The sequence below is a fragment of the Pithys albifrons genome, chromosome 19, assembly GCF_047495875.1.
Source record: "Pithys albifrons albifrons isolate INPA30051 chromosome 19, PitAlb_v1, whole genome shotgun sequence".
In the NCBI taxonomy this organism is placed as follows: domain Eukaryota; kingdom Metazoa; phylum Chordata; class Aves; order Passeriformes; family Thamnophilidae; genus Pithys; species Pithys albifrons.
In genome coordinates this window covers 3,440,614-3,468,589 of record NC_092476.1, presented here as the reverse complement: position 1 = coordinate 3,468,589, position 27,976 = coordinate 3,440,614, and the positions used below count along the sequence as shown (strand labels likewise).

Below are 27,976 nucleotides of genomic sequence, written 5' to 3'. Positions count from 1 at the left end.
TCCCTGGCACCTTCCCCGTTCCCTCTGTCCTTGGAGCTGCCCTATCTTGCTGTCAGGGTTAACCCCACACCCGTGGCTGGGGTGGGTCTGGCCGCTCCTGTCCGTGTTGGGTGCCCGCGGAGCTCCTGGCACGGAGCGGCGCCGGCGGTCGTGGCCACTCTGGCATCTCTGTGCTTTGTTTCGCAGCGGCAGTGGCAGTTTGGTATCAACGGTGTGAGGACACCTGGGCTCACGGCGGCCCCTTGCTGCTTGGAAGAGCTTTCTGCTTCTTTCCCTCCTTTGTTTTTTCCTTCCCTTTCGTTTCTCTTTCTCTACTTCTTTTGGATTTGAAACTCTTGTGATCTTCAAGGAAACCATGGTGCTTCTTACCCCTCCCTGGTGTTCACAGTGCCCTTGTTTCTGAAGCCTTTTTGGAGCAGAAACTGTCTGTGCCCGCAGCTCGGGCGCAGCTGACACTTAGTGGGACCCGTTGTTGTCCTCCCGTGTGATGTTAGCGATGCACTGTCCCCCCGGGGCCGCACCGGCCGCCCCGCACGAGCCTGGACCAAACTCCCAGACTGGAACACATATGCATGGCCTCTGGTGTCCGTACTGTTACTGCGCATCCGGGATGCCTGCGCCCGGGATGCCGTTCCCGGAGGCGAGCAGCGTTCCTGCGCCTCCCCCCCGGCCCGATCCGCTTCCATCCCACTGCGCTGGCTTTGGGAGAAGCGGATGGCACAGACCCCGTGCCCCGGGGAAAGGGCTGCTTCTGGGCTGGGGTCTCACCAGCCGTGGGAACCCTCCCCTGGAAGGGTCACTGCTGGTTGTTTTATAAATATATATATATTTTTTGTAGCAAGGTTACCTCACGTTAGGGCTGGGGGTCCGAGGACACGCTCGCATCCCTAAACCGGGCTTGGGCAAGGCAGCCCCTGCACTGTGCCCTGCAGGGGGCTCAGCAGTGCCCAGGGGGGCTCCCACCTGGCACTGGGGGTCCCACCCCCTCACTCGCCCAGCCGTTGCCCTCCCAGTGCCCGTGGCCATCTCCACTGCAAAGCTGTTCACGCTTTTTTCTGATGTGATTTTTAAGACCTCTGACATTGCCTGTTTACTGGGACATTGCTGGCAATAGACTCCCCCTGGACCAGTTTTTGGGTTATCTCTTTGCCTACAGGCACGTTGTTCCGAGCCCTTCCTGCATCGATGTCCGAATTTTGCTAAAGATTTTTAACCCCAGGATATTTCACGCTGAATGACAGAGTGTAGAGAGGGGGAACCCACAAACCCAGCCTAGAAAAGCCTGTGTGGAGACTGTAAAGTGCTGAAAAACCTTTTTTTAAAAGCCAGAGAGAATTGTGCCCTGTACTGAGTTATTGTTTGAATAAAAGTTTTATTTATTGCATTGAGCTGGGCCTCGGTGTCTTTTTCGGCTGCCGTGCCTGTGTGCTGCCCTCACCTCCTGCATCGCCCACCGCACATTCCCATGCCATGTTTTTGTACCCTGCCCCATCCCTTGGCGTGGGGCGGCCGTGGGGCACTCCGAGTGCTGCCCGTGCCCCCTGGCGTTAAACAGCTTCGCTGAGCGGCAGCAGCGACAACTGTTTAAGGGTCCAGGTCCCCCTTCTGGGAGCACCCGAGGGGGTGGATGCTGCTGCTGCTCCCGCATGCCCAGGCTCTGGCTGCGCTTTCCCGGCGCTGGGAAAGCGGGGAAGGAAACCCGCCCTCCCTTCCGCAGCCCCGCCGTGCCCGGCCTGCGCTCCCCAGGTGGCTCCCGGCTGGCCGTGCCCTTCCTTCCCCTCCTCGCAGCACCAGTGACTCAATAAACACTTTTCCTCCTTTTTCTTCTTTTTCCTCCTGTTTCCTCTGCCTGACGTGCAGCGTGCGGGGTGGCCCGCAGGCTCTGGGGCCGCCGGCTCGGAGCCTTAAGTGTCTCCTTAAGCACGACCTTCTGTTGCCATCGAGCGTCCTCCAACGTGCCTTCTGTTTCCCTTGCAGCCCCGATGTTGAAGTGGCCAGGTTTTGAGGTGCCCCTGCCCGTAGTTAGTAAGTTGATGGTGTCGGGGGGCCGAGTCCGGGGTGCGCTGGGCAGGGGTGCGGCCGCGGGGCTGCGCGGGGACGGGGCCACCGCTCTGCTTCCCGCACCCTGCCCTGCTCCGCTGCCCGCACCGCTGCCCGCACCGCTCCCTGCCCGCCCGGCGGGAGCTGCGGGTCGCCCCGCGCTGCCTCTGCACGGCCGCTCGCTGCGCTTCCCGGGATGCTGAGCCGCTGCTGCGCTTCCCCGCTGCCCGTAACCAGCCTCTTCGGTTGTAGGTCTCCGCTGGCCATCGCCATTCCCAGCCCCTTCCAGCGGGGCAGGGCACGTCCACACTAACCTCGAGTTTTTTGAGCAGCTTTTTCTGTTGTAGACTTGTCCCAGGAGGTTCCTTGTCCTGGGAGCCTCCTCATCCTGGCCCTGGGGATGGGATGGAGGAGCTTCCCCAGGAGCCAACACCCACCTCGCTGGCACTGCAGAGCCTGGAGAGCCCCTTTCCCGTTTCTCTTTTGATCCATGAGCTGGTTTCCCTGGAGTCGCAGGCTCCACCCCAATGACTCTTCTCTGCCAGCACAGAAATAGTTAAATGAGAGCCCCGGGTGACTCATCAAAGCAACTTTTCCTCTCCCTCCAGTCCTGAGAATCTATTTTGGCATCCTGGGGGGGAAAGTGATCTAAGCATCTGCATTAATTAGGTGGGAAATTAATTACCCTATTTTTAAGCAAAAGCCGTTAATCTTTTAAGGAGAGAAAAAGTGCACGTGAGGAGGTGAGGGATGGCAGGGAGGGGGCCTGGGACAGACAGTGAGTGCCTGTCCCATGGGTTGGGGGTCACAGCCTCTTCCTTCTGTTCCACGAGGTGGCTGGGGACATTCCAAAGCTTCTGGGGACATTCCAAAGCTGCTCAGTCCAGGTGCAGATGGTATCTATGGCACTTTACCTGCACCCACATCTGGGGGTGGCAGGACTGTGCCCCCATGGTGGGGGACTGGCCAGTGGCCCAGCTGTGGGACACGTATGTGGTGGGCCATGGCCAAAGCTTCCACTAGGGAAAGAAGAGGGATTGTGTGGCTCCCTGGGGAAGGCAGGGGGTGGTGGGCAGGTGAGACAAGGAGTCTGTGGGGCTACAGGATGGGTAGAGCTGCTTGGTAGCTCCTTGCCTGGTGCAGGTTTGGCCCTGATGACCCCAGGCCCCCCAGCCAGCCAGCAGAACTCCCAGAGCTGCCCACACCTCGGGGGAGTTAACTCCTGTGGGGAGAGGACAGAAGAGACATCCTGGGTTGGGGTAAGGATGCTCCCTGTGCCAAGGCATCCCTATACCCTGTCCTGGCCAAGTGATGGTGGCCAAGTGACAGGACAATGTGGGGGACACCCCAGGTAGGTGAAAACCCAGGTCAGCCTGGCTGGTCTGGGCTCGATCACTTGTCTGCCAAGCCCATTCAGATGTCCTTTATCTCCCATGCTCCTGGCTATTAAATCTTCTAGAAGCAGCACAGGGGCTCTGCTGGGAGCTGCCAGCTCTGCCCTTGGCTGGGAGGTCAGGCCATAAGCCCCTGCTCCCTGGAGCAGCACAGTGCAGAGCCAGGGGATCTTGTAGTGCTCCCAGCTGTGGGAACTGAGTCCTGCCTGGGGTGGAACCTGGAGGAGCTTCTCCAGCCCTGGCCCCCCACGGCATCCACCGCTGATGGAGAGCGAGGCAGAACATCCACATGCAGCTGCCCTTGGCTCATCTCTGATCCCCACCAGGGCTTTAGCTGGGAGAGGAGCTAAAGAGTGGGGGCAGCTCAGCTGGGGGCTCCACACGGCACAGTCCTTCTGTTAAACCGCTTCTCAAACACTGCTGCCCCTGGGGGCTCGCCGGAGGCCGCTCGCTGTGCCGGTGCCCCGTCCCCACCAGCGCCGCTGCCGCTGGCCCCCGTTAACTCTTCCTTCCTCTTCCTCCGCAGAAACCCCTTTGCCAACGTCCAGCTGAAGCCAACGGTGACGAACGACCGCTCGGCTCCGCTCATCAGCTGATCTGGGAGTGCTGGCACCTGCATGGCACTCGCCACCTCCTCATCCTCATCCTCGCCGCTGCATGTCCGGCTTTCCAGGACTTCATTTTTAGGCAGAATTTATTTAATCCTGCTGCTTTGAAAGCCAAAGGCTCAAGCTAGTGCTCTAGTTCTCTCTTCTCTAGACCCAGCTGGTCCCCCTCGTTGGCAGAGGGTCACACCACTGTCATGTCACCTGTCCTTTGCCTCCACTAAGGAGTGTGGTGGCAGCATATCCTGGAGCCGGAGCAACATATCCCGGGGCTGGGATGATTCCCAGGCTGAGCAGCGTTTGCCATGGGTGGGAAAATGGGCTCAGCTGGAGAAGGACCCTCCAGGGGCTCACAGTGCTCTGGTGGGGTGGCAGTGGCACAGCAGACACAATCCCCCTGCTCTCTCCTGCCCAGACAGGAAGGACCCCTAGGAAAGGTGGGATAGCTGGGATACCCTGCGCAAGCCAAGGAAAGGTGGGAGCCAGAGGCAGCTCCCAAACTCCCACCAGACCCTGGTTGCCCACCCCCCATGTTCTGGGCTGGGACACTGGCAGTGGGGTGCTGGCACTGCAGCCACCGCTGGGATGGAGCTGGCTCTGGTCCCAGAGTTCCTGCTGCACCAGGGCTTGGGATATTGTAGGGAATTACGGTACTGCTGTAAAATATAAGCTACAAAAAAAACGTGTGGAGGCAAGGGCAGCGTGGAAGCCCTTGGGGTGACTGGGGCCGGGGTGCTGGAGGCTGGGGGGCCTCTGCTCCCCTCAGACAGGAGCTCCTCTTGCTCGTCTGTTTGCTCTTCCTCTATTCCTAGAGCTGCATGAGAGAGAGAGATAGATAAATATATATAAATATATATATATATACACACATTTGCTAAGCTTATTGCCGGGAATGCCCCCAAGTGAGGTGGCTCCTGGGCCCTTCTGTAGTTCCTGGGAGCCAACACGGGAGTCTTGTCCTTGCTCCAAAAACAGGGAGAAGGGTGTTCCGGGCAGGAATTGTCTCCCATGGGTGAGCGAGCGGTTAATGCCGAACAGTTTTTGCTTTTTCCATTGTATTTCTCATTTTGCACTTTCTGCTCACTAGTGCAGCTCATCCTGGTCACCACAGTCTGGGCAGTGGGCACTTGGCAGGCACGGAGTGGTCCCAGTGTGGGATTTGGTCCCAGCTGGATGTGGTGATTCACCTCTCCCATGTCCCTTCTGATGGGTTTTCCAGCTCTGCTGCAGGAAAAGAGCTTCTCCTGTGACTGCCCAGGCTCCAGCTGTACATGAGGGTTCCCTGCTCCATGATGTGCCTCTTCTTCCTCTCCTGTTCCTCCTCTTCTCCCAGGGCTGGAGCAGATGGGTGGGGGACCAGACGGGGCAGGGTGAGGGGAAGGGCTCCACTGGTGCATGGTGCAGTGGGTGGGAGAGGGCTGGCGGTCACAGCCCAGGGTGGGGACAGGCCTGGGGTCCCCTCGGCCACAGCGTTGTCCTCATCCACCCTGTACCAGGGGCTGCCCCCCCGGGACCCCTGAGCAGCCACCCTGGCTCCAGCCAGCCCCTGGGGGCTTCGCTGCACCTCCTGGCTCGGTGGCACCTGCAAGATGTAACCTGAAATAATTTTTTATGAGAAAAAGTAAATTATGAGCAATTAAATCCCTCACACCCCTCCCTCCTGGAGCAGTTTCCCTGGCCAGAGGCACCAGCCTGGCCCCAGGTCCATCCTGAGCTGGCTCCATCCTGCATGCCAGGCAATGATCGGGGCAGGAAACAGCTTAAGATATTTTAAAAACTTTATTATTGGCCCAATGAGATTTGACACACATGCTGGGAGCTGCATGGAAATCAGCACTGATAAAAAATACAGCAATTATGACCCGTATTGAGAAAATAGACCATGTAAGAAGAGCCTTTCTATTAAAAAAAGTTACCCAAGCCACAGCTCTGTCCTCATCCACCCTCCGGAGCCGGGACCTGCGGCACCATAGACCAAACCTGGGGTGGGGTGAGGGGGCTGGAGCAGCACCCCTGGGTGCGAGGGGGTGGGAGGTGAGCAGACTCCCCCTCTGATGCTGGTGGTATGCAGGGAAAGGGGGGCAGGGGGGTGGGTGCTGCAGGAAGGGAATCCCAGGGGCATCCCATTCCTGCAGGGGCAGCACCCATGGGTGCTCCACCCTGGGTCAGTGCAGGGGTGTGGTCCCCCAGTTGCAAAGGGTAAGGGAAGAGCTTGGGAGACTTGAGTGGAGTGGGTTACGGGCCAGGTGGGGGCTTAAATGAAACACTTAAAGCATTAATTGCTTAGTGGGGTGAGGAACCAGCAAATGGGGGGTAGGGCATGGCACAGCCACCCTGGGGCTGAAGTTGGGGTCCCCGAGGACCCTGACTGTCTCCTGGAGGGGGGCACAGCCTCTCACTCCCACAACAGCCTCCTGAGCGCTGAGGGGGCTCCAGCTGGGGTACAGCTCCAGGCTGAGCTGGCACATGCTGGGTGGGTGGGAGGAGGGTGGGTGACTATGGGATTTCTGGCTGGAGCCCGAGTCGCATCACAGTGCCAGACTGGGGATGGGCTCACCCCACAGGGTGCTGGTGCCAGAGCTGTGCCCAGCCCAGGATGGGATCCCCCCATGGCATGAAGCAGAATCGCTGGCACCAGCCCCATCCCACGTGGGTGCATGTCCATGCACAAGGACATATGTGTGCCTTCACCCCCGTGCACAGGGTGCCAGGAACCAGGACATGGGGCAGGGGGAGCTCAGAGGGGACATTTCTCACCTCAAGGTTTGGTCTATAGACCCCAAAAGGAACCAGCCCTGATTTCAAGGTTTCGTTCAGCTCCGCTTACTTCTATTTCCTTCCGGAAGCTGGAATTGCACAATTTTCCTAAGCCTCGAATGAATTAAAAAAAAATAACAAAGAAACAAAAAAAACTGGAACAAAGAACTGCGAGCACCCCCTGACCCCCCTCCCCCCGACTCAATACGTCTCTTTGGCAGCAATAACTTAAAATTGCGTCAATGTGGGTTCAGTCAACAGCAAGTTTTGGTTCTGGGGTGGGGTTTGGGTTGGGGTTTTTCAATCCTGTTCTTTAAATACAAAAATAGTCGGGTTGGTGGGTCCTGGGGCAGACGTCCCCCCCTAACCAGCCCTCCATATGTCGCTCCCTGCCACAGTGGGCAGTGGCTCCACCAGCCCTCAGGATCCCCTTTCTGGGACTACTCCCCAAAAGCCAAGGGAGGGGAGCCCCCCCAAGCCCCAAAAGCCATGGTGCCCACCGTGGAGAGCCAGTGGCACCCCTGGCACAGGGAGTGACATCAACAGTGGCAGCAGTCAGTGGCTCCTTGCTCGGAATGTTGTGGGGTGCCCGTGGAGCAGCCATGGGGCAGCCATGGGGTAGCTGTGGGGCAGCTGTGAGGTGGCCATGGGGCAGCCTTGGGGCAGCCAAGCTGCCACAAGGTGCAAGACCAAACACAGGGCATAGGGAGGGGAAGGCATGGGGGGTGTGGGGACAAACACCACCTCGGGGAGCACATGTGGGCAAGCTAAGAAGGGGGGACTTCACTGAGGGGACACTCCAGAAATGTTAGCAAGGTCAGGGGACTACCCTTTAAACGCTATAATTTATATATATATATGTATATATATATATATAAGTGTGTATTTTACACGCACACACACAGCCACCCGCACGCACACGCACGGCCGTCACCGTCACCCACCGCCTGGCCCCGTGGGGGCCGTGCTGGCCCCACTCCCACTCGCAGCAGCAAACGAGTTCCTTCCGAGAAAATCTGCCTAAAAAATCCAGAGCGGGGTCTGGGAGCCCACGGGCGGCCCCCGCGTCCGGCCCCGCCGTGCTCCGCCACCCCCGTGCCGGGGCGATGCCGGCTGTGTCCCGGCGGGCTCACTCCCGGTCACCGTCCTCGCTGCTGCCTGCAACGAGCACAGAGGGGCCGTGAGAGGGTCCCGGCCCTCCCCAGGACACCGCAGGTGGTGACCATCACCCTGGGGTGCAAGGACAGGGTGTCCCGTGGCTCACAGTGCCACACAGCAGCCCCCGGCAGGGACAGGGGGTTCTGCTCACCCACAGAGCAGCATCCCGGGGGCACTCACCTCCTATGGAGTCCATGTCCGAGTCGGAGACGTGGGTGATGGAGAACCGGGACACCGGGGCAGGCGAGACTGTGAACCGGGAGAACTGGATGGGCAGCACCTGTTTCTGCGCCGGCACCAGGGTGGGCAGACTGGGCACGGCCGTGGGGGGCTCTGTGGGTGTCCCCGGCAGTGAGGCCACCAGGGACGGCTTCGCCGGCATCAGTGGGAAGTCATCGTCCCACTCGAAGCCACCGCCTGCAACAGGGAGTGAGGCAGTCAGGGGAGTGCCACCATAACCACTGCCCCCATCACCCCACAACTGCCCCATCATCTCATAACCACTGCTCCCCATCGCCCCACAACTGCCCCCACCATCCCATAACCACTGCTCCCCATCACCCCACAACTGCCCCCACCATCCCATAACCACTGCTCGCCATCACCCCACAACTGCCCTCATCCATCCCATAACCACTGCCCCCCATCACCCCACAACTGCCCTCATCCATCCCATAACCACTGCCCCCCATCACCCCACAACTGCCCTCATCCATCCCATAACCACTGCCCCCCACCACCCCATAAGCACCAGCCCCTCGACCCCCTGATCTCCTACTCTCTTCCGAGGCATTGCCATCTGAGGAGTCGTCTGAGGCTCCAAGCCTGTCCGTGGGGCTGGGGGGGCTGCCACCCGTGGGGGGCTGCCCCGAAGGCAGGGGGGGCTGCCCCGAAGGCAGGGGGGGCTCTGGAAAGCTCTGCTCAGCCAGCTCCCGTGTGGGGCTTTCCTGAGGACGGGGAAATAGCAGGAAGGAACCTCAGTGGGGGCATGGCTGGGGATGGCTCCCACCACCAAAATGCTGTGGGGCTGTCACCAGTGCCCGGCGCTGCCCCACCAGGGCACCTACCTGGTCAAAGAGGTAGATGGTCACATCATCGTAGAAGGAGACAGCCTTCTTCTTGCGCTCCAGGTCCTCGCAGAAGGACTCAGAGAACAGGCTGGGCATCTTGAGGAGGCTGCGCAGGTTCCGGCCGCTCTGGCTTTCGGCCACCACGATGGGCACGGCCGCCGGCTCCTCCTCGCTCTCCTCGCTCTGCTCCTGGATGTTGTAGCAGCGCAGCTCCTCGTCCGACTCATCGCTGTCCTCCGTGTCCTCGTCCTCCTCCTCCGGCTCCTCGCGGCGTTCGGGGGCGGGCAGGAGTGGGGAGAGCCCCGGCGCTGACTCGGCCGCGGGCAGCAGCGTGCTGGGCCCCCCCGGAGCATCGCTCGCCCCGGTGCCGTCCGGGGGCAGCCCCAGGTCCCCAGGCCCCAGCGCTGGGGGCACAGTCTGTTTATCCCCTGCTACAGCTCCTCCAAGTCCAGGGACACCCTCAGACACACGGGTCCCTCCGACGGCCAATGGCTCCCCAGGGCTCAGTGGCACCGGGGTCAGGAGGAAAGTCTTGGAGGTCACAGAGCCCGGCGGACAGATGTCTGTGTCGGGGCGTGGGGGGCTGCCAGGCACCAGCCCCGTGCCAGCGGGGCACTGCTCGGTGCCAGGCACCTGCTCCGGGGGGCCAGCCAGTGTGCGCCTGTCCTCGGCCCCATCCCAGTCCCCCTCCGAAACCCCCGCCATCGGCATGGGCACCGCCACTGCGACGCCAGGCGCTGCCAGGGGGCTGCCGGGTGCCCCCGGGGGGTGCAGCGGGTCCTCTGCTCGCCCTGTGTCCTGCCCAGGGGAGCGAGGACCCTCCTGTGCCTCCGGGGTGTGGGATCCATCACTCTCCCCCTCGTCCTTGGGGCCGCGCTCGGCCTCAGCGTCGCCGTCGGAGAAGTAGGCAGAGTCACGGTAGGGGCTCTTCTCGGCCGGGCTGTGCAGCTCGGCCGCCGGGGCACTAGGCAGCCGCGTTTCGGGGGCCGCAGCCTCGCCCTCGCCCCCCGGCAACCCCGGGGGTGGCTTCCCCAGCTGGCTGAAGGTCTCCGGTTCTCGGGGCTCGTGGGGCTCCTTGAGGACGAACTCGGGGGACTCGTTGTTCTCGGTGTCATATCCGCTGTCCAGGGCACGGGGCTGGCCGGCGGGCGCGAAGGCGCCGGGGCTGAGCACCTCGCAGGAACTGGCCGTGGAGGGGATGTCCAGCGACTCCAGCGAGTCCGGGGTGCCCACCTGCTTCTGCAGCGACCTGAGCGCCGGCGCCGCCTCCGAACGCTCTGCGTAGTCCCCGGAGAAGTCGGTGAAGACGCCCGAGGTCAGCTCTGCCGTGTCCTCATCGCTGCCCTCGTCCACGCTGGGGAAGCTGCCGCTGGAGAAGGTCTTGTCCGGTGTCCGGTCGGCGTCGCTGGTGGCACCCGTGCCACTCTCCGCCACGGCGTCCGTGGGCAGGGGCGGCGGCGCCTCGGCGAGCTCCGGCGAGGGCTGGGCGCTGCCGGTGCAGGGCCCCGCGGGCGGGCCGGGGCTCGGGGCGGCGGTGCCAGCCGCGGGGGCGGCCTCGGCCTCTCCTGGCGCGGTCGCGGGGCTGCGGGCAGGGCTGTCCCCCGCCGCGCTGCCGTCCGGGAGGGCATCGCCGGGGGCCCCCGGCGCGGGTGGCGGGGCCGCGGCGGGGCCCCGCGGGCTGGCGGGGCTGCCCGCCAGCGTGACTGCCTGTGCGCGGCCGCAGGGTGATGAGTCACGGCCGTGCCAGCCCCGGAGCCGCGGGGAGGGCGAGCGGCGCGGGGAGGAGCCGCCGGCCATGGCCGGGGGCCGGTCCTGCCGCGGGCGGCGGGGCTCGTGCACCGGTGGGGACCCCCCGGACGCGGGCTGGCCCCGCGGCACCGAGCCCAGCGGCTTGGCCATGAGCCCGCGGAAGGTGATCATGCGGCGGTAGCACCAGCTGTCGCCGGCCGGGGGCTCGCGGGGGCCGATGTTGTTGTTGGAGGAGCTGTTGGACGCCCAGGGCCGGCGCTGGCCCGGGGGGCTGGCACCGGGCGGGCGGGGGGCGCTCGGGGGGCTGTCCTCTCCCAGCTCCAGCGCCACGCAGTCCGGCGGGGCCCTGTGCTGCCCCGGTGTGCCCCCGTGCCCCCGGGGGCTGTAGGTGCAGTTCCCCGACGGCGACACGCCCAGCGGGTCGGTGAAGATGCGGGGCTGGAAGGCGGGGACGGGCCAGTTCTGGCTGCCCGGCTGGGGGGGCTCCTCCTCCAGCAGGTACCCTTCAGCCCCGGGGCCGGGGCACGGCTCGTAGCCCTGCGGCTCCTGCCCGGGGCAGGGGTAGGGGTAGTACTCGGCACACTCCCAGGATCCGTCGCCTGCCGGTGCGTGGCCCAGCAGCGGCTCCATGCTGAGGGACACGGTGGGACTGCCATCGGAGTCGTAGGCGCCGCTGCCCCGGCCGCCCTGGGCTCTCCAGCAGGACGGAGGGCGCAGGGCACCCCGCTCACCCGCCGGGCTGTAGGTGCACATGGCGTAGTCCAGCTCTGCGCCGCCCTCCCCAGGACCCTCGATGCGGATGTAGTACTCGCTGCCCAGCGAGGGGCTGTGGGCGCCCAGGATGGGCACCACGCCAGGCGCCGGCACTCCAGGACAGCCCCCTGCCTTGCACTCGTAGCAGGAGGGGGAGACCCCCAGGCTGAGCCCCGCCGTCGTGGCCGGGTAGTAGAGGTCGTGATAGCGGGCGGCGCTCGTGGGGCTCAGGGACCCTAGGGGGGCCTGGAAGTGCTCGGTCTTGGTGTGCTCCCACTTGTACTCGAAGTTGAGGCCATGGCTGGTCTCCATGACGGTGAGAATGTCGTCCCCGTCCGAGGGGAAGCCATCGGCCGAGAACTGCTCGAGCAGTGGGAAGGAGGAGAGCTCGGGGCCGTGGTGGCTGCCGCCGGCGCTGCCGTTGGGCTTCATGGAGTTCCAGCGCTTCTCGAAGTCCTCCTCGGCCTCCGTGGCCCCCTTGGCACACAGGTAGGACAACAGCAGGTGCACCTCCTCTGCCGTGGGGCGCTGCTCAGGCTGCAGCCAGCAGAACTGCATCACCTCGTACCTGTGGGGAGGGGCCAGGGTCAGCCCGGCCCCCTGCCCGCCGCGGGGAGGGCAGGGCAGGGGGCAGGACAGGCTCCTCACCAGCGCTCCGACAGCGAGAGCTTCAGCTGGGGCTTGGGCAGCTTCAGCTGCTGCTCCTTGATGGCATAGGCCAACACCTGGCGGTCCGAGTAGTGGTCGTAGGGTTGGCTGCCCAGCTCAAACAGCTCCCAGATGGTGACGCCCAGCGACCTGTGGGCACGGTGAGATGCTGGGAGTGCAGGGAGACCCCCACCCTGCTACCAGCCAGCTGTCCCAAAAACAATCCCTCCCTGCAGCCCCCTGTGCCCCCAGACCCGCTCACCAGACGTTGCTGGCCTTGGTCTGGTCCACCACCAGCAGGTTGCCGTGCACCTCGTCGATGAGCTCGGGCGCAATCCAGCGCAGCGGCACCCACAGCTGGTCGGCCGTCACGAAATAGTCGTCCTGCCAAGTGTGCAGGGTCAGTACGAGAAGAGAACGTCAATCCATGGCGTCAGGGACCAGCCACACCGCAACACCCGCCACCCCCTGCCCTCCCCACTGCCCAGCACTGCCCCCACACCCCAATCCCCCCCAGCTCTGCCCCCAGCCTGTCCTTCACTCCTCCTGGTACCCACTGCCCTTTGCTGTCTCCCCTCCTCCCCCTCCCTGCCTGCTCTCTCATCTGAGCCCCGTAACAAGACAGACAGACATATGGACGGGGGGGGACAACCCCAGGCTGTGCTGGCAGCTGCCTGCAGGAACCTATCCCTGGCAGAGGGGCACGTCTGGGCCAGCCCAGGCAGCGCTGGGGAGCCCTGGCTGCACGGCACCCCCTGGGCAGGGGGCTTGGGCGGGGGAGGAAACCCCTTCACATTCAGAGGAACAAAGTAGGGGGAGTCAAGGGGCCCTGCAGGGTGATCTGCACCTGCCTGCACCCCAAAAAACCCAGAGATTGCACAAGCACTGCTGGGGAGAAGTAATGTCTGAGGGTGTGGGGCGAGGAAGGCTCAGCATGGTATGTACCAGGGTGGGTGTACGAGGGGGTGCCCCAGGGTCCCACACACAGCCCACAGCCCCCTCCTCCCTCCAACCAGCCTTACTTTGTACTTGCAGTGTGAGAGCCCGTAGTCCCCGATCTTGACGGTGAGGTCGGCGGTGAGGAGGCAGTTCCGCAGGGCCAGGTCGCTGCCAAGCAAACCCCGAGCTGTCACCACTGCCACGGGGCCGGGGGGCACCCAGCAGGGACCCCACGGTGGCAGCAGGGTGGCCGAGCAGTGGTGGGGCCCCGTCCCTGTATCTCTGTGCCCCTGTGCCCAGCACTGGGCGTGCCAATAACAGCCAGTGCACAGCAGGAATGCCCGCGCAGCCCCAGCTGCGCCGCTGTCCGTCCGTCCATCCGTCACGCGCCGAGCCAAGCAGAAACCGGGCGTTCCTGGGCAACGTGAGCCCTGGCACAGGGCCGGGATCCTGGGCGGCTGCTCCAGGCCCGGGAGGAGTCACACAGACAGGGTACATGAGACCCCTGCTGAGGCAGTGCCCACCAAGGCTGGGCTGCCCCTACCACAGCTCGGACATCCTCGTGGGGACCCACCTGCAGAGCTGGGCTCAGGTAGGGACACGCCGGTGGACCCCGATGGCAGTGCACCCCCTCCTCAACAAAATCACTGATGCTGGAGTCTCCGTCTGCAACTCACTCAGCACCAGGATATTGTTGGGCAGGAGGAGCAGCAGTGGGGCAGGAACACTGGCATCCTGGGAACTGCCCCCTGTCCAGGCCCCCCAGTTGCCCCCTGCCTCCCCAGAGCACCAGGCCAGCCTACCTGTGTATGTAGTTGTTCCTGTGCAGGTGCAGGACGCCGCAGGCCACCTCGCATGCCATCCTCTGCAGGGTCAGCAGGTCCGGGGTCATGGCCTCAGCCCCCCGGCAGCTCCGCAGGTACCCCTTCAGGTCACCCTGCGGGCAGTGCCACTGTCACCCTCCACAGTGCTTGGCTGCAGGGGCTCGGCCATGCCTGGCACCCACAGGAAGCAGGATGGGGCACGGGGGGCACACAGACTCACCAGGGGGCAGAATTCCATCACCAGCAGGTACGGGGTGACCTCGGCACACTGGGCCAGGCACTGAAGCAGGTTGGTGTGCTGGAGGGCTCTGTGTGGGGCAGAGCAACGGGGGCACATGGGAACTGGGCCAGTGGGGCAGGGGGCTGGCAGCAGCCTCCTGGGAACCATTGCTCTGGTTGTGCTTGGGGTGACAGTGGAACCCCCCCCAGAACCATTGCCCTGGCTGTGCTGAGCTGGGTGAGGGACAGCAGCAGCCCCTCGGGAACCATTGCCCTGCCTGCACCAGGGTCGGCGCAGGGGCTGCCGGGAGGGCCAGAGTGGGTACCAGCATGTCCCAGCACCCTGGGAGCACCACAAAGGGACGTTTGTTCAGCTGTGCCCAAGCAGGAGCAGCCTTGTGCCCCGCCCTTGGCCCTGCTCTGCCCATGACCTCACCACTGCCCCTTGCCATGGCCAGTGGCTCCGCACAGCCCTGGTCCTGCCGGGATGAGCCCCGTGCTGAAGGGCTGGGATGGAGCTGAGCTGCTGGAGAGCTCAGCCAGCATCTCCACGGGGCAGCCACAGCTCTGCCTGGCAGTCAAAGATGCCACAGAGGGGGCCTGTCCTCGTTCCCAGCATCCCTGCTCCCAGCACTGCAGAGTGACCCCAGAGGTACCTGTAGGGTTGCGCTTCCTCCAGGAACTGCATCTGGTCCTGCACGCTGGCACTTGCCTTCAGCTCCTTCACCACCACCTGGGTGCTGCTGATGCCCGAGTTCACCTCCCCCAGGAACACCTGGGGTGAGGGACAGGCTCGTCCCTCCATCCACACCCTGAACCCGCCTGGCACAGCCGGGCCCCCGCATCCCACCGGGGTGGGGTGTCCAGGGGTCCCTGCCCCTGGGCTCACCTTGCCGAACCATCCATGCCCGATCTCCTTCAGGTACAGGAGGCTCTGCCGCCCCAGGTCCGCCGACTTGAGGAGCTGCACTGTAACAGAGCACATCCAGCTGCCCGTGTGCCCCCCAGCCATGTGACCCCCCCCGGCCACCTGCCGGTATCCCCCTGCCCACCTGCCCACATTCCCCACCAGTCCTGGCCAAGCCCTGCGTCCCCACCGTGCCACCCAGTGCCAGGCCCTCTGCTGCCCCAGGATGCTCCGGAGCATCCATCCCCAGGCACCCTGCATCCCAGGCATCTTCCTCTCCAGGCATCCTCCCCAGCCGTGGGACGGGGGTACCGGTGTCCCCAAACTGGGAGGCAGCAGAGCTGGCTCCCTGCCCCTTCTCCTGCACAGGGCAGGCAGAGCCGAGCCTGGTGCAGCGCTGGCATTTAGCCCCTTCCCAGCCCCCCTCCAGCACAGTCCTGCCCCTCGGGTGCCCGTGCCAAGGGCAGGCAGCAATGGGACCATTGTTGGCCCTCACTGGCCCCCCCCATCATGGCCATTCTTTGGGCGGGGAGTGACTCGGGATGGGAGGGGGCACAGCCAAGCACCCCCCACATTCCTCTCCCACTCATAGGCTTGTTTACAAGGGACTGGGGCTCAGGCATCACCATTTGGGGTGTCCATGTCCCACTCCACCCCAGCAGGGTGGGCACTGCTCCCCTGGGCTGGGACATGCACAGGGTTGGGGTCAAGGACAAAGCACCTTCACAGGGGAATCCTCACAGTGCTCCCCAGGGACCTTGGCTCAGGACCCTGCTCAGGACTCTGCTGGAGCTATCCCTTCTCAGCAGGGGAGACCCACCATACCCAGCTCATCCCACTGCTCAGAGATGCAGGACCTCCCAACTGCTCCTGCTCCCAACTGCTCCTGCCCCAGCCCCAGCTTACCTGAGCGCCCTGGCTGCTTGGCCATGGGCAGGGACACCTTGGTGAGGGGCAGGACATAGACCTCGGGGCCATGCTGGGGGGCAGGCGAGCCCTGGGCCGACAGCTCTGTCACGTAGTCATCCCCCTCGGCATTCTCAAACTCCTGGGCCAGGGCGTGAGTGGAAGGGGACACCGAGGAGAGATAACTGACCCCAAGGATTCTGCACTGTCAGCAGTGCCCCACACACCCCTCCGCCTCAGCGGAATCACCCACATGCCCAGGCACAGGGACCCCCAAACCCCACTCTCCCGGCACACAACCCTGTCCCCTACTCAGGGATGGATGGCACCCCTTCCCCCCCACCCACCCCATTACCTGACAGTGCCACCCCGGCACACCCTGGCTCCCAAAAGCCGCCCGGGCAAGCAGGTAGGCAACGGTGAGCATCTCGCCCTGCCCAGCTCTGCCTCATGGCACAGCCAATGCCTCTGGCACCGCGCCGTGTGCCATGTGCCGCCGTGTGCCATGCGCCGTGTCCCACCGGACACTGGCCTGGCCGTGCGCCCCTTTATACCCTGTGTGGGGGCACCGGGGGGCACCGGGGGGCACCGGGGGGCACTGTCCTCCCCAGCACGGAGAGGTGCTCAGTGGTGTGGGGCGTTACACAACACCCAGCACATCCCCCCAGCCTGACCCCTCCCGCCGCGGGCGCCTCAAGCCTCCACAAAAATCCCAACAATTAGGGAAAAAGCATTTTCTCGGCACATTCTGTGCCTGTGAGGTCAGGGTGCCTCCCACCCTCGGGGGCGTGCGGGTGGGACTGCCGGGCCCTTAACCATGGCGTGGCCTGGCCCCGCACGGAGCCGCAAGCACAGATGGGTCAGGATATGATCCCACTCCCTGGCCTGCTCACCTTGAAGCCAATGTCCCCCTTCTTGCAGCACAGACAGGCCAACATGAGGAAGATGAAGGTGAAGAGCCCCGAGAAGGAAACGGCCACGACGGCCAGCGAGGAGGACCAGGAGAGCTCGCTAAGGGGGGTGCCGTCTGTGGGGACACAAGGTTGTCAGGGCAGGGGGCTGGGGGCACTGGGAAGGGGTCAGGCTGTGCTGGGGGTCCTGCCCGACTGGGGGTCATGGGATGTGGGGGCTCATCAGGGCTCACAGGGACTTTGGCAGGGAGCACTTGGGAGGAATGGGGTGTCCAGTGCCACTGTGCTCCTTTTGTGGGTGGGATGACTGGGGAACCCAGGAGGGACCCACAGATTCCAGGCAGGACCCGTGTGGGGGGAAAGGGACATGGTCCCCCCGGTGCCAATGACATCTTGTGGAGGGGGACTGTGCTGGATTGGAGGTCCCACGCACCTCCCAGCCAAGCCCCAGCCTGTGGATTTGTCCTCCAGTGGGTTTGGCCACAGCACGGTGGCAACCCAAGGCTGGCCAGACACTGCACCCTGTGGGAGCTGGAAGGACAGGAATTTGGTCCCAGGAGCCCCACACTGGGCACAGGGATGGGACACGGCTGCCCTAGCTGGGCACTGCATCTTCTGGCCACCAGCACACCCCAAATCTCGGCACCCACGACCCCACTCCAGCCAGTGCTGGGTCCCTCAGAGTGGCAGGGTGCACGGTGGCCATGTCCCAGCTGCCTGTCCCCAGCAGGTCCCGCTGCCAGTTGCAGCTGCCACATTACTATTCCACCCAGAGCCTGCCTGAACAACCAGCGCCGTTGTGGTGGGAGGCAGCCGGAAGGTCACGGTGCTGCCAACAGAGCTGGTCACGGGGGACCCCCCACAGCCCTGCAGTGCCCAGCACAGCGCCCTCCTGCGGGACACTGGGGCTGGGACAGGTGCCCCTGTGCTCAGCTGTGTCCCCAGCACATGCACCCACCAGTGCAGTTGGTCACCCTGGGTCACCAAGCCTGTGCCGAGCCTCTTCAGGGATGCTCGTGGCACACACGTGACTCCAGCACACGGAGCATCCCTGTCCCTGTGTCCTGACCACACTGCCCTGTGTCAGGGCTCTGCCACCAGCTCCTGTGTCCTTGAGACCACCACCTGAAGGGCACCAGGGGTCTGGGAAAGGTCCTGCTGCCCTGGTGGGCAGTGTCAGTGCCTGGCTGCTCCCTGGCACCTCACGGCACCGGCACAGGGCACTCTGGCTCACGGCATAGCAGCGAGCAGGCACTTGGCCCCCCAGGCCTTGTCACAGCCCAGCAATGCCAAGGAGAGTGGAAGAAGCTCCAGAGCCATCTTCTGAGGCTCGGGATGCGAAGCCGAACCTGGGAGGAGCGGGGGGTGGCGTGCCCCCCCTTCCAGCTGGTTTCCATGGTGAACACACTTTGTACCGAAAACGTCACCATTTTCCCTGGATAGTGGGACAGCAAAAGAGAAAATGACTCACTGAAAAGAGCCTTTGAACAGTGACAGGGAGCAGAGCACAGGGACAGGAGCCTCTCCGAGGGGACTGTCAGCTGAGCCACCCCTCAGCTCGAGAAGTAGAGCTTCCCAATGAGCCAATGGGCCAGAGAGACCCCACTGGTCCTGCCTCAGTTTCCCCACCTGCACAACCAGTGACCTGGGTGCAGTGACCAGCCCAAACTGGGCACCGCCACTGCCATGACCCACAGGCACCATCCAACTGCTCTCCCTGTATCCAGAGCACCAAAGTTGGGTGCAGTGATGGGAAATGCATCACCTCAGAGACCAAATTATCCCAAAACCAGGTCAGACGCACCTGCAGTGGCAGCTGCTGGAGCACCAGGGCGCAGGGGGGCATCAGGACATGGGAGGCACCAGGAAACAGCACCCCAAGGCTCTCAAGAGAAGTCAGGGCCCCCATCACATCCTGGCTCACATCCTCAGACTCTGCCTTCCACCCTCCCAGCAGGCACTGAGTTCCCTGGCACTAATGCCATGGCTCTGCCACAGGGATCAGGCTGAGAACAGTGAGCTCAGTGCATCCCCCAGAACTGCTGCATCACTTGCAGCCCCAGCACCCAGGACCACCCAGCACCCAGCAACCCCCAGCAGCAGGGCTGGAGTGTCCTGGCAGCTCAGTGCCAAGCTAGGGATCACCCACTCTCACCCGGCCAGCCCAGTGGGTGGGGACAGGCAGGGCGCTGGCGGCAGCAGCGAGGCCACAGCTCCAGCCCCAGGGGCACCTGTCCTAGCCTCACAGCCAGCCCTGGGAAACGGGAGCAGAACACTGATGGAGGGAGAGGGGGGATGCTGGATGCAGTGGGATGCAGCAGGATGCAATGGGGTGCAGTAGAGTGTAGTGGGGTGCAGAGGGTGCACTGGGGTGCGGAGGGTGCAATGGGGTGCAGTGGGATGCAATGGGATGCAGTGAGGTGCAATGAGGCACAGACTGCCCTCCCACCCCACAGATGTCACCCCGCAGCTGGCACAGCCCAGCCCACGCCGCTGCCCCCGCACCACCACCCTGTTGCATCGCCCACCCCGCCCATGTCGCAGCCCCCACCGCCGGGTCCAAACAGCGACGGGAAAACACCGGAGGGTCCCGGCGGGGTCCCGGCCGTGCTCCCGCCGCCGCTGCCCGGAGCGTGCCCCTGCCCGGCGCCTCTGCTGACTCACGTTGTCGGGGCCGCCCGCCCGGCCGTGCCCCGCTGGCTGCGGCCCCGGCGGGGCGATGCTGCGGCCGCGGCTCCCCCGGCGGCGCGGGCGGCGAGCTCCGGCTGACGTGTGCGGAAGGGCCGAGCCGGGGCTCCCGCAGAGCCCGCCGCCCGCTCGGGGCTCCCGGCCGAGCCCTCGGGCAGCGCCGCCCGAACCCTCCGGAGCGGGCAGAGCACGTGCGGTGGAAAGCTGCGGGCACAGGGCACGGCACACCCCGGCCCCGCCTGGCCTCTCGCCGCAGGACCTGCTGCGAAACACAGCCCGTGCCTCAGTTTCCTCACGGGTAATTCTCAGCTGCCCTGGGGCACAGAGGGGCTGCTTGGTGGGCTGCGGGCTTGTAGGGCCATCCGGAAGCTGATGGATGCTCAGGTGCCTTGGCAGCAGGTCCACACAGCCCTCCCAGTCCCTTCGTCACCCACTATGGATCCCGGGAACATGCTGGGTCTTGTACCCCGGGGTGCAGCCTCCTGGGGCAGCACCTGCAGCAGTGCCCACCTGGGAGAGGTTGGATTGGGGCAGGGATTGGGGCAGGGAGCAGGGCTGGATTTGAGCAGGGTTCGCATGGAATCTGGGCAGAACTCAAACACTCGTGCCCCTCAGCCCCTGTGGCCACAGGCTCCTCGCTCCCAGCCCCATCCACTCTCCTGTGCAGGCACAGCCCTGGCATCATGTTAATCCCCGTGTCCATGGGCAGCTTCCAGGGAAGCAATTTCACAGCCCGCAGGACGCGCGCTCTGCTCACCCACACGCACCCAGGCGGCTCCGAACCATCCGCTGCCATTTAGCGAGTGAGCACCCGGCTGTGCCCACGGCTAGGCAGCGAAACAGGCACCGGGGCGGCCCCTCTGAGCTGCACCCCTGAGCCCACATCCCCCTGCCATGGGAGCAGCCCATGGAGCAGCGCTGGGGCTGGTCCGACCCACTGGTGCCAGCCGGGAGCATGGCACGGAGCAGGTACCCTCAGCATCCTCCACTGGGATAGCCCGGGACCCACGTATCCTTCCCAGTGGTACCCGGAGCATCCTCCTCCAGGCATTCCCCCACCCAAAGAGGGATTCAGGGAGCGGCACCCTTTATCCCCATCCCTGGAGACCTTTCCCACCAGGAAGAGCCAGAGCCATTTGAGCAGCCTCTCCCAGTGATTAACAGATCAGTTAATTGTGAATGCCAGGCACGCCTCACTAATCCCTTCTCCTTCTGTATCTTTTAACGTGGCTTATTTAACCAAAAGGATTGATTCTGCCCCTTAATTCTGGTTTTACCATCTTGGGCTGAAACAGCAGCAGCAGCAAAAAGAAAATAGATGGAAAATAAACGAAAATCATCCATCATTTTCTCAGGCAATGAAATAAAAACAAGGACTGTGCGAGGGCCAGGCCGGGCCCCCGCGTTGCTGTGCACACACCACGCGTGTCAGCCTGATTAGGGACAAAAAATCAAGTTCCTCCATCAAAGCCTGCCCTGATGCAGAGCCAGGAGCCACCAATTCCCTCCATTTCCAGAGAAAATAACAATATAATTATGATAATAATAATATAGGCATTATAATTCTAATAATGTCATAAATTATAATAATATATAAGAATAATAATATACTATTATTATATATGGTATATTGCCATTATATATGGAATTATATACAGAATTACATAGGTTGCATTTTTATATATAATTATATAGTCTATTCGGACTACAGAGTATTAGATTTACAATGATGAATTGTAATTAGAAAGGAATAAAATAAAATACATACAAAGCAAGAGCAAACGGATTATTTTAACCAAATTGGCATGTTTGGTGTTTTAAATGAGCTCTGAGTGAGGGTTGTGAGGCCCATCCCACTCCGGCCAGGGATGTGCCAGTGGCATCACAGCAAACCCGCTGTCCTGAGGGACAGGGAGTGACCTCAGCCCCTGGTGCCTGGGGGGAAAATCCTGCCCTCCCCTGGCAGGGCCCCAGGTGGGGATCCCTCCCTGGACCCCGGGAACGCCGTGCCAGCGGCGATGCCGGGGGCAGTGCCATGCCGGGAGCGGTGCTGGACACCTGGCACCGTGGTGGCACCGCCGGCAGCGCGTGGCACTGGCCGTGCCGAGGCTCTCACAGGCGGCACAGCAGCGTTTACGTAACAGCGGGAGCGGCAGCGCGAGCGGGGCAGCCTATTTATATCCAAAATGCTCAGTGGTGTTATGAAACCAGAGCTCTGGCTCCAGAACGGAGCAGTGGAGGAGCCACAGGAGCCGGCCCAAGGGTGCTCTGTGGGGCAGGCAGGAACCCAGGCATGGGGTCTGGCTCTGCCCCCCACAGCAGCCCCAGATAGTTGGCACAGTCCAGCCCCCGCTGCCCCAGCCCCTGGCACCGCAGGGAACAGGGCTTGGTGTCAAGGATGCTCAAGGTGTGGACCAGGGGGACGTTTGGCACCAGCTGCCCTGGCACCTCCCTGCTCTCAGCCAGTCCATGGTGCCCAAATCACCCACAGGCACAGGTACACACAGACTGAGGAGACTGGAGAATCCCTTCTTTGCCATAGGAATGACAGTAGGAATGGCTGAGGGTAGGCACAGGGAGCCTGGAAAATCCCTTTGCCATGCAGATGGCAGCAGGGATGGCTGAGGGTGGGCACAGGGCACAGGCAAGGAGCCCACAACTCCACAGGTATTTCAGAAGGATGAAGGGCCGTGGTGGCCGACACCTTGGCCAGGCAGTGGGACATCCTGGCACAGCCAGGATGGGAGCCTGGGAGCCCATGGATGCCCAGCCAGGCGGGCAGTGCTGCTCCACTTACTGCATTTGCCTACGCTGGAATTTTCCTCCGCTCCAGTAATTAAAACAAGCAGTGTTAACCCAGCTGCTGGCACCAGGCTGCAGGGAGGATGTGGACATGGCTGGCACAGGGGAAGGGATGGAAATCAGGACCCCCTGACACTCCTGCCTTCAGCCTGGGCTGCGGGATGGCGGCTCTGTGAGAAATTCTGGACCTGCTCCACTTCCTCCGGTGTTGAGCCGTGCCAAACCCACCAGCCCCACATCCTCACTGTCCCTTGGTCAGTTCTGAGCTCCACCACAAGCCCTTTGCCAGCGCTGGGACATCCCAAGCTGCTCCATGTCCCCCTCATTGTCAGGGCCTGGAGCAGCTGGTGGCAAATGATTCACTGGCAGTGGCTGCCCCAAGACGGCTGTGCCGCGCTCCAACGGCACTTCCCAGGCTGGCAGAGGGATTGATGCCCACAGGAGATTTATTTTCTTGCCAGTGGGCATGCTGACTCAGAGTGGAGTGGCTCCTCTCCATGCCGGCTCTCGCACCCTCCGCCCCACGCCATGTCCCCACAGGGCCCTGGGAGAAAATTCCCACTGGGAACATGTCAGGGTGTTTGCCGGGGCAGGAGAGCAGATGGAGCCAAGCCAGGGGCGGCGGCAGCACATGGCCAGGACCATCATCCCTCCATCCCACCATCCCTCCATCCCATCATCCAGGGCAGTGGGCCCCAGCACCTCTGCAGTTGCCAGGCTGGTGTGGCACAGGGTGGAAACAGGTTGAGCCACAGCACCAGAGTAGCCCAACCCTGGCATTTTCCAGCCCAGGGAGTAGCAGGATGGTGAGGATGGTGAGGAGGTGGTGTCACATCAACTAGGCAAAACACGGGATGTGTGTGTGCCACCTGGCCACAGGCAGCCAGGACCAGGCAGGACCCTGGCTAAACACAGACCCCCAGTGGGATGCCAACCCCCCTGGCTCAGCCCACACTGGGCACCTCACAGGCAGTGCCATTCCTCCCCCACATCCCCCGGTGTCACCAGGGTGTCAAGGCCTGGCCTGAGGTGCATGGTGAGGTGGGCACCAGAGCCCTGCTCTGGCTGGAGGGCACGGTCCTGGAGGGGGCAGAGCCATGGGCTGCCCTGGCACAGGGTGTGCCAGGGAGGGCTGGGAGTGCCGGGCAGGGAGCCCGTGAGTCACAGCCCGCTCCTGCCAGCAGCACAGGGCCCTTTCAACCCCAGCATATTAATTTCTCCTAATTGGCTTTGACAGGGATCAGTGTCACCATCCAGAAGGTGCCCGCTCGTGTGTGGGGCTTGCGGGAGGGAGGGCACAGGGGCAGCAAAGCGGTGCCCTTGGGGAACATGATCCTCATCAAGCCCAGCGGGGTCCAGCTGCCCTGTGCTGTGCCAGTGTCACTCCCTGTGCTGGGATGGGGGGCTCACCATGTGCTGCCCCACCTCTGCCCACCCCTGGCATCCCTGTGGGCACCAGGATTCATCTCCTGCCCATGTACCCAGCTCCCGCTGCTCCTCAGCTCAGACAGACAGACAGTCCCTGTGACACGCCCTCCTCCCACGGGAAGGAAGACAGGAAACTGGGCAGGGTGCTGCCACCACCGTCACCACCCCACAGGAGCTCCCACCCCACTGTCTCAAACCCCCTTGTGTGCCCCATCCCAACGACAACTTCCCCTTGTCCTTCCCTGGCATCATCAGCAGCCAACAGCCTGGTTGGTGCCAGGGTGGGAGCATGAGAGTGCCTGGCCCCCATGTGAGTGGTCAGGATCCTTCTGGCTGCTACAGCCCCTTTGCCACCACAATTCCCCAAGTCCTTTCCCATCCTCATGCCAGGAGTAGATAGTGATGTTGGACCAGCACTGACTGAGCTGTTGCTAATATGAGGCCTGGGACAGTGGGTGGGTGGCAGCAGGTGCCAGCCAGGTCTGAAAACATGAGGTCTAAACTCTCCCTTGGCTTCCACTCCCCATCCCCACCCAGCTCCTCAAGCCTTGGCTGACCCTCAACTCTTCTGCCTGGTGCCTCCCAGCACCATCTGTTTGGCTGGGCTGCAGCAGGTCCCAGCACCCAATTCCCACAGGAAGCCAAGGAGATCTGGGATACATGTGGGGGCAGGAAGCATGGCAGTGTCTCTTGCTGGCAGGGTGGTCGTGCTCCACTGGTGGCTCCAGTGCTCCATGTGGGAGTATCTCCGGGCCTGGACTACAGATGGGCGAAACAAGATGGAAACCACCAAGCTGAGAGCCTTTCCTGGAGCTCCTGGCAGTGGGAGGGAGTGAATCTCTGACAGCCAGTTCAGCCTGACTGGGGTGCATTGGGCAGAGAAGCCAAAAGCAGCAGGTGAGGCCAGATCGTGGGCAGCTGCAGCTGGCACATCCCTGTGGCACCTCCATCCCCAGGTGACAGCCCTGTCACTGTTCCATGCCAGTCCCAGCAGCAGTGGTTTCCAACTGTCCCTTTCCAGGGAATGTGGGCCCAGGAGGAGATGCTTCCCTTGGCAGAACCAGAGACCCTGGGCTCTTCCTGTCCTGTCCCAGCTGGGGTGCCAATGTGCTGCCATGCCCTACGAATCGCTTCCTCCTCTTCCTCACCGGCACAAGCCAACCCCAGGGAGCCAGGCTGGCACAGGCAGCTGCGATGCCACACAGGCAGGAGCTGCTGTCACATGGATCAAACCCACAAATCCGTGAAATCCAGAATATGGTCTTTTCCCCCCTTTAATTCCTCTCCCGGTGTTGGTGGGTGGCAGCTGCATGGCAGCGCCGAGCCCTGGGCCTGGCAGCCCCGTGGTGGGCAGCGATGGGAACCCTGATGAAGGGCTTTGAAACCAAACATGCCTTGAGAATCCCCAGGCTGGCAGCATTTACGCCAAGTGGGAGCCTCACCAAAACCCGGACCAAAATCCGCCCGAGGCTGAGCCTGACAAATGGCTCTGGCCCGGCGCTGCTGTATTTTGGGTGCAGATAACGCGGGTTTAGAAACAAATAACGAGCGGCTGGGGACAAAGTCCCCGTTCGGTGAGTCCTGATGCGGCTCATTTCCAGATCCCCCCACGGACTTCGACCGCGCAGTCTGGGGAGGGGGAGCAGCAGAGGAAAGGAAGGAGGGACCGAGCGGGCGGCGGGAAGGGATGCGGAGCCCGGCATCGACAGCCGGAGCCTCCGGCACCCCCGTGCCCGGCACGGGCACCGCTTCGCCGCCTTCGCGGTGCCGGAGGAGGCGGCGGGAGCGGCTGCAGCACCGCGCGGTGCCGGACCCGACACGCGTTATCCCGGGCTGGTAAACAAAGGGCCGGAGCGAAGCGCCCGCCGGACGCTCCCACGAGGGGTCCCGGTGCCCACGCGGTGCCAGCCCCGCACCGGGAGGGACACGAGGCGGCGGCGAGGGGCGGCTGCAGCCCCACACACGCATCCGCATCGCCAGCCCGCTGCTCCGCGAATGCAGCATCTCCTGCAGCTGCGCCGCGGCCGGAACACGGCGCTTACATAATGTCTGCGCCCCAAAACGCCGCGGCCGTGCCCGGCACCCCCCGAGACCCGCCGGCACCCCCAGCCCGAGCGGCACCCCGACCCGCGGCTCCCCGGCCGGCGGCTGTCCCAGCGCAGCTCCGGCTCCGTCTTCCTCCCTCTCACCATCACCATCCTCCCTGTTGTTATTATTCTGTTCCAGTCCCGGAGATGCCTTCAGAGGCAACGCAGCCCCGGGATTCCTCCGCGCTCCAACGCGGGGAACAAAATGCCGCCCGGCTGCGGCAGCGATCCCACCACACCGCGACACCGGGGACTCCCAACGCCACACTGGGGTGTCCCACCGCCACACTGGGGTGTCCCACCGCCACACCGGGATGTCCCACCGCCACACCGGGGTGTCCCACCGCCACACCGGGATGTCCCACCGCCACACCGGGGTGTCCCACCGCCACACCGGGGTGTCCCACCGCCACACCGGGATGTCCCACGGTGACCAAGAACGGTGGGTCGGGTCAGGCTGGCAGAGCCGGGAGCCCGTACAGTGACATTCCCGGTGCCGGAGGCGAGGGGATGCTCGGCTCACGGTGCGGGTATGCTCTGTGCCCGGTGCAGCGCCGTGCGGGGATGCTCTGTGCCCGGTGCGGGGATGCTCTTTCCCAGTGCAGGGATGCTCTGTGCCCGGTGCGGGGATGCTCTTTCCCGGTGCAGGGATGCTCTGTGCCCGGTGCGGGGATGCTCGTTCCCGGTGCACCGGGCGGACAGCCGGTGCGGGGCCGAGCCGAACCTAGCGCGGTACCGCGGTGCGGGGTGCGGAGGCTGCCCGGGGGAGGGGGCGCGGGTCCGGCGGCCCCGGGGCTGCGGCGCTTACCGGGGTCGAAGTGGGAGCTGAAGGCGAGGCTGGGGCTGAGGAAGGCGGCCGCCATGGCAGCGGCGGCGGCGGCGGAGCGGCCCATGGCTCGGCGGCGGCGGGAGCCCCACGGCCGCCGGCTGCCGCTGGCCCCGCGCTGGGCACGGCGGCGGCAGCGGCGGCGGCGGCGGCGGCTCCTCCTCCATGGCGGCCCCGCGGCCCCGCGCCCCGTGCCCCGGGGAGGGGCCGCGCCGCCGCCGAGCGGCGGGACCGGCGGGCGGGGGCGGCAGGTGGAGGAGCTGCAGTCCCGGGACCGCACCAGGACCCGCGTCCTGTCCCCTCCGGGATGCGTCGCCGCCGCCCCCGCGCGGTCCCGCAGGGATGGAGGGAGCCTGTGGGGACCCCCCGAACGGGCACGGGACCCCCGAGGGGCAGCCGCCACCCTGGAGAGGGGCTGGGACATCCCCAAACAGGGAACTGCTCCCATACTGACCCATCCTGGGCACTGCTGGCTTCCTGGGACCAGGCGTGGGACATGGGACGGGACACGGGATGGGACAGGCAGCTCTGCCCCCAGCCAGTCCCTCAATCCCCAGCCAGCGCTCCCTCACACACATCCCCTACACCCCATCTCTGTCCCTGCACTCCAGCACAGCCTCACCCTGCAGTCCCCCAGCCCTGTCCAAAGGGGGCATTGGAGCCTCCCAGCTGATCCCAGCCAGGCCCAAGGCACAAGGTCCCCCTTGTGCTGGCGGACTGCCCTGTGTGAGGCCACATAGCTCAGCCTTGTCTGCTCAACATCACAGCCCTGGCACATGGCAGCGTGCCCTGGAAACACTGGATGCTCCAAAACCTGACAGTCCCAATTCCCATGGCAGGGAACATCCCACAGCTTCACACACAGCCCCCAGCAGCTCCTGACTGGACCCTGGCAAAGCTTCAGCCACAGCTGGTCACCAAACCCACCCAGGTCCCAGGCTGGACTGTCCTCCAGAGTCATGGTGGAACAACCCTGTCCCATCCTGTCCCAACCTGTTCCCAGGAACTCCCACCCAGGCCGTCGGCCCACCCCTTGCCGGGCTCAGCTTTGAGCGTGGGGCTCACACATCCCCATCGTTGGTTTCAATATTTAAAGTCAAATTTTGCGCACACGATTAATCTTTCACAAGCCTTCAAGCCTGCACAGAACAGCACCACGCTGCACATGTCACGTTGCCACAAATAGACACAGGCCTGGAAAAATTACCGGCTGCTGGGAGAATAAACATGCTGGAGCCAGCTTCTCCCTTCTCCCTCCTCCTGCA

At 63.7% G+C, this 27,976-nt stretch overlaps 2 protein-coding genes across 18 annotated transcripts in view; one reads left to right on the top strand and one right to left on the bottom strand.

Moving 5' to 3' along the window:
- The window catches only part of BAIAP2 (BAR/IMD domain containing adaptor protein 2), a 42,550-nt gene extending 36,517 nt beyond the window's left edge, over nt 1-6,033 (top strand). For 3 of the 11 annotated variants that reach the window (XM_071573683.1, XM_071573681.1, XM_071573677.1), the window contains one exon: nt 1,157-1,388. In XM_071573683.1, the coding sequence (XP_071429784.1) occupies nt 1,157-1,238 (82 nt within the window). In that variant the 3' untranslated portion in view covers nt 1,239-1,388. Of the gene's footprint in view, nt 1-186; nt 1,389-1,944; nt 2,026-3,960 lie in introns of those variants that run through there. The other 8 variants (XM_071573687.1, XM_071573684.1, XM_071573679.1 and 5 more) reach the window with 5 other exon arrangements.
- Nucleotides 1,388-27,782, bottom strand: AATK (apoptosis associated tyrosine kinase). Of its 7 annotated transcripts, none has more exons than XR_011699411.1 (15): nt 26,694-26,891; nt 16,863-16,996; nt 15,970-16,111; nt 15,046-15,125; nt 14,813-14,931; nt 14,158-14,245; nt 13,917-14,050; nt 13,197-13,281; nt 12,437-12,558; nt 12,175-12,324; nt 9,022-12,094; nt 8,733-8,901; nt 8,135-8,371; nt 6,797-7,954; nt 1,388-5,635 (listed from the first exon to the last, which is right to left on the bottom strand). XR_011699411.1 is itself a non-coding variant. In XM_071573673.1 (14 exons), the coding sequence occupies exons 2-14, from the start codon at nt 16,905-16,907 to the stop codon at nt 7,926-7,928; spliced, it is 4,473 nt and encodes a 1,490-aa protein (XP_071429774.1). In that variant the 5' UTR covers nt 16,908-16,996; nt 27,705-27,782; the 3' UTR covers nt 5,800-7,925. The 7 variants fall into 7 exon arrangements, 5 of the variants coding, with proteins under 5 accessions (XP_071429774.1, XP_071429773.1, XP_071429777.1 ...); XR_011699412.1 differs by having other exon boundaries at nt 7,741-7,954; XM_071573673.1 differs by lacking the exons at nt 1,388-5,635; nt 26,694-26,891 and adding an exon at nt 27,705-27,782 and having other exon boundaries at nt 5,800-7,954.
- Between the last annotated feature and the right edge of the window lie 194 nt (nt 27,783-27,976).